Consider the following 8,059-nt stretch of genomic DNA (forward strand, 5'->3'; position numbering starts at 1 on the left):
AGTGGGTGTGGTTTGGGCTTTGCTTCTGTGAAGATTGACAGCCTTGGAGACCCTGTGGGCAGTTCCACTCTGTCCTCTAGGGGCGCTGTGGGTCGGAATTGACTGGATGGCAGTGGGTTTGGGTTATAGATGGAGCAGGGTCTGTAGAGTACTATCAGTAATACTGCTCTTAGGAACCACCCAAGTGTCCATCAGCCAATGAACAGACAAGTAAAATGTGGTCCATCCCTGCAAAGAGTGTCACTCAGCCCTAAAGAGAAAAGAAGGCCAGATCCACGCTGTGACACAGGTGAACCTTGAAAACATGGTGCTGAGTGAAAGAAGTCACACATGAAAGGACACATGTTATACGATCCCACTTACATGAAATGCCTGGAACAGGTGGATCCATAGAGACAGAAAGTAGTGGCTGTGGAGGGCTGAGAAGAGGGGGAACTAGGGAGTGACTGCTAAAGGTTGGGGCTTCTTTTCAGGGTGATGAAATGCTCCCAGACAGATCATGGTAAGGGCTGCACAACCTGAATATATGAAAAGCCCACAAATTACACCCTTTCAGTGGTGGGACTGATAGGATTACATCACCATGAAGCTGTTAACAGAAATGAATTCTTTAGAATGTGACATCACTGTGTTGGCTGTGCTTGTGGGGACAGGTTCTGGGAGCACCCAGTCCATAGCACTGCTGGGAGCACTCAGTCTGCAGCACTGCCAGGGGCACCCAGCCCAGGGTACTGCTAGGCATTGACACTTGTCCTGTCTGTTTCAGGAACCATAACCAAAGCACACGAGTTGTCGTTTCTCCGAGTGTACGAGTTCGACGAAGTGATGTTCCCGAAGGGCGCGAGGTGTCCCACTTGTGATTTACGGAAGCCGGCTCGGTCCAAGCACTGCAGTAAGAGCACCTAGCCCTAACCCTAACCCTGCCCCAGCCACCCCTTCCCCGAAGGACCACATGCACGGGGTCTGAGAAGCAGTGTTCCAGAAACAGAGGAGCAGAGCCATTTGTCTGCCAGACAAGGGTGGCCACCACGTGGGGGCCCAGACAGTGGTTTCTCTCAGGTGACTGGGGGTGAAGTCTATGTTTTGCCACAGCTGGCGGAAGGAGCCCAGATGGCGCAGTAGTAAATGCTCGGCCGCTAACCAAAAGGTCAGCAGTTTGAACCCACCAGCCACTTTGAGGGAGAAAGCTGAGGCAGTAAGCTTCCATAAAGACTTTAGCCTTGGAAACTCTACAGGGCAGTTCCACTCTGCCCTCTAGGGGCGTGTCAGTCAGAATCCACTCGATGGCAGTGGGTGTGGTTTGGGCTTTGCTTCCATGAACATTACAGCCTTGGAGACCTAAGGGGCACTTCTCTGTCCTCTAGGGGCATGTCAGTCAGAATCCACTCCATGGCAATGGGTGTGGTTTGGGCTTTGCTTCCATGAATATTACAGCCTTGGAGACCTAAGGGACACTTCCCCTCTGCCCTCTAGGGCTGATATGAGTTGGAATTGACTGGCTGGCAGGGTTTGCTTTGGGCTTTGCTTCCGTAAAGACTGACAGCCTTGGAAACCCTATGAGGCAGTTCTTCTCTGCCCTGTAGGGGTGTTGTGAGTTGGAATCAACTCGATGCCAGTGGTTACAGTTGGTTGACCCTCAGGCCTGGACATAACAGCCCTGCTTTTTCCATGTGCTGGGGCAGGCTGCCCACGAGGGGTTGCTGCGGGAGTGTGCTTACTGATTGGCCCTGGCATGACCCCGTCCTCTGGGCAGTGCTTGGGATTCAGGGGTCACACTGCTCGATGGAAGAGTAACCATGGCCACAGATGGGACTGTAAACTTTCTAGTGGCCACATTATGGAAGAAGGAACTGTGGTGGTGCAGCGCTCCTAACCAGGAGGTCGGCAGTTCAAACCCACCAGCCACTCCGTGGAAGGAAGACTAGGCAGTCTACTTCCATAAAGATACACTGCAACAGGGTTCGCTATGAGTTGGAATCGACTTGATGACTGAGTTTGTTTTTTGATTTACATTACAGAACTTCAGAGACCCGCATGGACTCCATTTTGACAATCTATTTTATTGATCCGAGCACATCCCAGACATGTCAACTGACATGTGATCTATATATGAAGATTACTCATGAGATAGTTTGTATTAAGTCTCTGAAATCTGGTGCATGTTTTAAGTTTACGAAGGAAAAGCCAAACCCACCTCCGTCATGTCAGTTCTGACTCTCAGCGTCCCTGGAGGACAGAGTAGAACGGCCCACAGAGTTTCCAAGGCTGTAGTCTTTACGGAAGCAGATGGTCACATCTTTCCCCTATGGGGTGGCTGATGGGTTTGAACTGTTGACCTGTTGGTTCGCAGCTGAGTGCTTTAACCACTGTGCCACCAAGGCTCCTTTTCCTCTCCATTCGAATAGTAGATTTTCATTGGAAATACTTCATCCATATTTTGATTTCATGCCGTGTACAGTTGAAAAGGTAGACTCACATCCCCAAACTATTCCAAGCCATTTTAGAAGTTTCCCCATAACTGACTTGAGGACCAAACGGTCATTCTTCTCTCTGTCTGCAAGCTTGTCTTTATTGGAAGAACTGATCTGACTGGGAGGCTAAAACATAGCAGTTTCCAAACTATGACTGGGCAGGTAGATTCCCCAGCTCTTTTGGAACCTCAGGTCCCTGAGTGGTGCGGATGGCTTGTGCTCGACTGCTAACTGAAAGGTTGGCAGTTCACACCCACTGCCTGGCTCTGAAGAACAGAGGCCTGCCAATCTCCTGTGAGGAAGCCCGCGAGGAAGCCCTGTGAAGTGGTTATGTTACACACGGGCTCACTGAGAGCTGGCGTCGACTCAACGCCAGTGGGTTTTTCTTTTTCGGTGTCAGCATTGTTCACGTTGGACTCAAAGGTGTGCTGCACACACGAAAAATCAGCTCTAAACTCACATCAACAGCAGGAGTCCTCGCAGATTTTCTGTGTAGCTACATGTCGAGTGCTCAGGACCCACAGGTGGCTGGTGGCTGCCGTACCAGACAGCTCAGGGCTCACAGCCTGGTGGCAGCAGCTGCCACGTCCCCAGTGCCTGCTGCTGGTGGTCAGTGTGTGAAAGGTGTCTGCGGGTATGCATAGGGCCGCCATCTCATCAAGGGCTAACCCTGTGGGGCTACCCTGTGTCCATGCAGGGGTGTGTAACAGGTGCGTGCACCGATTTGACCATCACTGTATCTGGGTGAACAACTGCATCGGGGCCTGGAACGCCAGGTACTTCCTCTTCTACCTCTCAACGCTGACGGCCTCGGCGGCCACGGTGGCCAGCATAAGTGCTGCGTTTCTAGTCCAGGTGGCAGTCTTCTCGGACCTCTACCTGGAGTCCTACATTGATGACCGTGGACGCTCCCAGGTGGTTGACATCGTCTTCCTTGTTCAGGTAACTATGCTGTGGGGTGAACCTTTCTGACGTCAGGTTTCAGAATTGGTAAAGGAACATTTCTTCTGCCAGTGAAAACACGAAGTCATCCCTTTAAAAAAAAAACCAGATAGAATTCATATTCTATAAAATTCATCCTTTTGAAGTATACACTTTACTGGATTTTGTATACTCACAAAGTTGGGCATGGAACCCTCACCACAATCACTGTAGGAACGTTTCTGTAACCTTGAAAAGAAACCCTATACGATTAGCATTCACTCCCTGTTCTCCGCCCCCCTCCAGCCCCAGAAGCCAGGAATATACTTTATCTGTGCATTCGCTTTGCTGGACGTTTCCTGTAAGTGGAACTGTACAGTATGTGCCCTTTGGCCTGGCCTCTTTGACTCAGCAGCAGGTTTTCAAGGCTCACCCACGTGGTAGCATGGATCAGAACCTCATTCCTTTCTATGGCATGAACAAAGAAGATAGACAAATGGACCATACTGACATGAAAAGGCACATCATTAGGGAAATTAGTCACAGTTGTTGTTGTTTGCCATCGAGTCGGCCCCGACTCATAGACTCATAGCGACCCCTCCTTGGGTTTCCGAGGCAGTATCACTATGGAAGTAGATTGCCCAACCTTCCTTCCGAGGAGTGGCTGGTGGATTTGAACCGCCAGCCCTCTGGTGAGCAGTCAAGTGCCTTAGGCACTATGCTACCAGAGCTCCTAAATTCGTCACTAGGAATATGTAAATCAAAACTGAAGGAGATCCGACTTCACAACTCTTAACACCATACCAAAAACCAAACTCACTGCCGTCAAGTTGGATCCAACTCATAGTGACCCCTCCTTGGGTTTCCGGGGCAGTATCACTATGGAAGTAGATTGCCCAATTTTCCTTCCAAGGAGTGGCTGGTGGCTTTGAACTGCCAGCCTTCTGGTTAGCAGTCAAAATGCCTTAGGCACTATGCTACCAGAGCTCCTGACTCTTAGCACAGCTATGATTAAAAAAACCCAAACACATGTTAGAAAAACAAACAAAATAGCACATGTTGGTGAAGACGTGGTGAAACTGGAGCCCTCCTCCGTTGCTGGTGGGTGCAGCCACTGTAGAAAAGTCTGGTGGCTCCTGAGAGAGTGAAATGTCAGGTTACTCTGTGACCCAGCAGTTCCTCTCCTGGGTCTGTACCCCAGAGGACTCGGAGACTTGTACGGCAGTGTTCACAACAGCACTGTTCACAATAACCAAACGGTGGAAACAACCAGATACCCATCAAAGGATGAGTGAATGGCTAAGGAAAACGTGGTCTCTCCCTGCAGTGGAATATTACTCAGCCACAAAGAGAACTGAAGTTGTGCTACCACGTGGATGTGCCTTGAAGACATGATGATGCTAAGTGAAGAAGTCTGGCACAGAAGGACCAATGCTGGACCATCCCACTGATGGGGAGTAGCTACAGTAGGCAGGTGTGAGAGACAGAAAGATTGCCGGTCACTAGGGGCTGGGGCAGGGCTGAGGACTGACTGTTTGGTGGGCACAGAGCTTCTGTTTGGGGAGATGAAAATGTTTTAGAACAATTAGTGGTTATGGTTACACAGCATAATGAATATAATCTGCGATTCTGAATTGTACACTTAGAAATGGTTACAGTGGCAAATTTTGTTAACGTTTTACCATGATCTGAAAAACAACAAGCAGTAGAGAAGTGTTTAAAGTGAAAAGTGGAACCCCCCCCCCACTCTGCTCCCCAGGGGTCGCCACTTTTGTAGTTTGCAGCACAGGTGTTCCCAGGCCCTTTCCTCCTGTTGACTCATGTGTCCGTCCACCTGCTCGCAGGCCGTTTTGTGCTTTTCTTACACGAATCAGCCCACAGTGACTGGCGTCTTGCCTTTTCCAGTGGACAGTCTGGTCTTGCATCTTTTCCTAACCAGCACATGAAAATTGACCTTAGTGTAAACAGCTCCTTATGCCATAGCCTGAGTATCCCAGAGTTCACTTCCCTCTTCTGAGGATGGGTGTGGGACTTGTTTCTTGGGGTGGGGGGCAGAGCGATGGTGAAAATCGGTGCTGCTGGGAACATCCTTGTACCTGCAAGATACTGATCTCCTGTGTCCATCTGCATTTTATTTGGAACCACAGTCTACATTTATTTATTAGTTTGTGAATTGTTAACTGTCACAGGACAAGCCCTGGTAGTGCAATGGTTAAAGCGCTCAGCTACCAACTGAAAAGTTGGCAGTTTGAATCCACCCAGCGGCTCCGTGGGAGAAAAGATCTGGCCGTCTGTAGAGACTGACAGCCTTGGAGATCTGTGGGCAGTTCCACTCTGTCCTCTAGGGGCGCTGTGGGTCAGAATCGACTCCCTGGCAGTGGGTGTGGTTTGGGCTTTGCTTCTGTGAAGATTGACAGCCTTGGAGTCCCTATGGGCAGTCCCAGTCTGTCCTGTAGGGGCGCTGTGGGTCAGAATAGACTCCACGGCAGTGGGTGTGGTTTGGGCTTTCCTTCTGTGAAGATTGACAGCCTTGGAGACCCTGTGGGCAGTTCCACTCTGTCCTCTGGGGGCGCTGTGGGTCAGAATAGACTCCACAGCCGTGCGTGTGGTTTGGGCTTTGCTTCTGTGAAGACTGATAGCCTTGGAATCCCTACGGGGCAGTCCCAGTCTGCCCTCTAGGGGCGCTGTGGGTCGGAATCGACTGGACAGCGCAGACAGTGGTTGTCACACAGCATCATTTTCTGAATAACCTTTCTGTTTTTCCTTGGGTAGAACTGGATAGAGAGAAAGGAGGGGAGGGGACTTTTCAGAAGAGCGAGCCCTTCACAGGTCACGGGTTAAACTCCTAGGGCTGGTTCCTGGGCTGTCAGAGCCGTGCGTGGTTCTGACCTGTGTTCAGTGGGCCAGACGGCCTCGCGGGTGGGTGACTGAGGAGGCCGCTGGCCTGTCCTCGTGGGCGGACCGGGGCTGGCGCGTGCGGACCCGCGCGCCCCGCCCAGTCCTGAGTGTCGCGCTCTCTTCGCTGCAGTACCTGTTCCTGCTTTTCCCGAGGGTCGTCCTCCTGCTGGGCTTTGTCGTGGTGCTCAGCTGCCTCCTGGGAGGCTACCTGTGCTTCCAGCTCTACCTGGCCGCCACCAACCAGACCACCAACGAGTGGTTCCGAGCTGGCCGGGCCCGCTGCCGGCGCTGCCGCCACCAGGCCCAGCCCCCACCCGCCGAGCCCCGAGTCTTCCAGAACATTTACTCCCACGGCGTTTGGAGCAACCTTGGGGAGATCTTCCTCCCTGCTGCACTTGATAAGAGAAAGACGAAATGAGACGGGAAAGAGGGTTGCCGCCTTCCGAATACAGCACACGCTTATTGATACCTTTCTACATGGGGCTTGGTTTGGTTTTTGTGCTGTGGATTCGTGAGCAGCTTCAGTGGGGAGGGGAGGAAGGGGACAGGGAGTGTCCGTGGACTGCCTGATCTTTGCTGGGCGCCGGCCCAGGTCCTGGGGTGCAAATCCACCCAGCTCGCCCTGCGTGCTCTCAGCCTGTGAACGGAGCACCCCTGACGGCCTGGCGCCCAGGCATCAAGAGATGGCGTCGCGAGGTCCCAGCCGACACTGCCACCTTGTCTGCCACCCTAGACTCTAGACTGGAGGGCCCAAACCAAACCAGATCTGTTGCTGTGGCGTCGACTCCGACTTGTGGCGGCCCCATGTGACGCAGAGTAGAAGTGCTCCATGGCGTTTGGTTGGCTGCAGTCTTAATGGAAGCAGATTACCAGGTCTGTCTTCCACAAAGCCACTGGGGGGGTTTGAACGTTAAACCGCTGCAACTCGATTGCGCCACGGTGCGGCCTCTATGGCTGTGCCCCGTGTGGGCCTTTCTGGACTGGCCTCCCACCTCCCCCAGGGGAGGGCCTTGGCTTTTCAACCACACCCTGCGGTCTTGCCAAGCTGCCCTCGGCCCCTGCACTAGCGGTTGTCTGTGCATGCGGCCTCCTGCCTGCCCTCCGGTGCCCCCTGCTGGCCACACTGAAGTCTTTTCTGCTCAGTGTGAAAAATCCAGAAGGAAAGCCTCGGCCAGTTCAGTGCGGAGATGATTGCGGAGACAGATTGGTGGAAAGTGGGTTGTGTGTGTTTTCCGAAGCAGGAAGCAGTGGGGTGGGCCGGTCCCGGGGCCAGCACCAGAGAGCCAGACCACTCTGCAGGGGAGTAGGGGGACAGGTACTGGGTGGGAGTCGAGGGTAGGCAGGCCATAAGAAGCCCTGAGCCCAAGTCCGCCACCGGAGCTAGGGTCCTGCGCCCCGGACCTATTTGTGCTGGTGGAGGCTTTGAACGCCGTGCAAAGACGCTAGGGGAGCCACAGGAGTGTCCCCTGGTGGGTGTGCGACCCCCCGCTGGGCGCTCTGGTCGCGCTCTGCTCCGGGACGTTCCCCTGCTCGCTCCTGGGCGGGAAGGCGGCATCGTCTCCCGGGGGCGGAGCCTGTGGGGAGGGGCCTGCCGCGCTCGTGCCGCTGAGCCGACAGGGGGCGCCTTCTCGAGCGCGCGTTCCGCCCGGCCTGACTTGGCCCCTGCGGGCCGCCGTCGCCGCGTTCGGCTTTCCGCCACCGTCCGGCTCCGCCGCGTTGGGTTCCCGCGGCTCCGGTGGCGCTTTAGTTGGACCCCCCCGGGCGCCCGC

The 8,059-nt window shown here is 53.6% G+C and overlaps 1 protein-coding gene across 1 annotated transcript in view; it reads left to right on the plus strand.

Annotated features, from left to right (window-relative positions):
- Window positions 1–6,708, plus strand: part of ZDHHC4 (zinc finger DHHC-type palmitoyltransferase 4) — an 11,638-nt gene extending 4,930 nt beyond the window's left edge. The window contains exons 4-6 of the mRNA XM_007942740.2: window positions 767–892; window positions 3,169–3,413; window positions 6,421–6,708. Coding sequence (XP_007940931.1) covers window positions 767–892; window positions 3,169–3,413; window positions 6,421–6,708 — 659 coding nt within the window. The remainder of the gene's footprint in view (window positions 1–766; window positions 893–3,168; window positions 3,414–6,420) is intronic.
- Window positions 6,709–8,059: the final 1,351 nt, after the last annotated feature.

The sequence above is a fragment of the Orycteropus afer genome, unplaced genomic scaffold (genome assembly GCF_000298275.1).
Source record: "Orycteropus afer afer isolate SDZICR_OR568_19922 unplaced genomic scaffold, OryAfe1.0 scaffold00006, whole genome shotgun sequence".
In the NCBI taxonomy this organism is placed as follows: Eukaryota; Metazoa; Chordata; class Mammalia; order Tubulidentata; family Orycteropodidae; genus Orycteropus; species Orycteropus afer.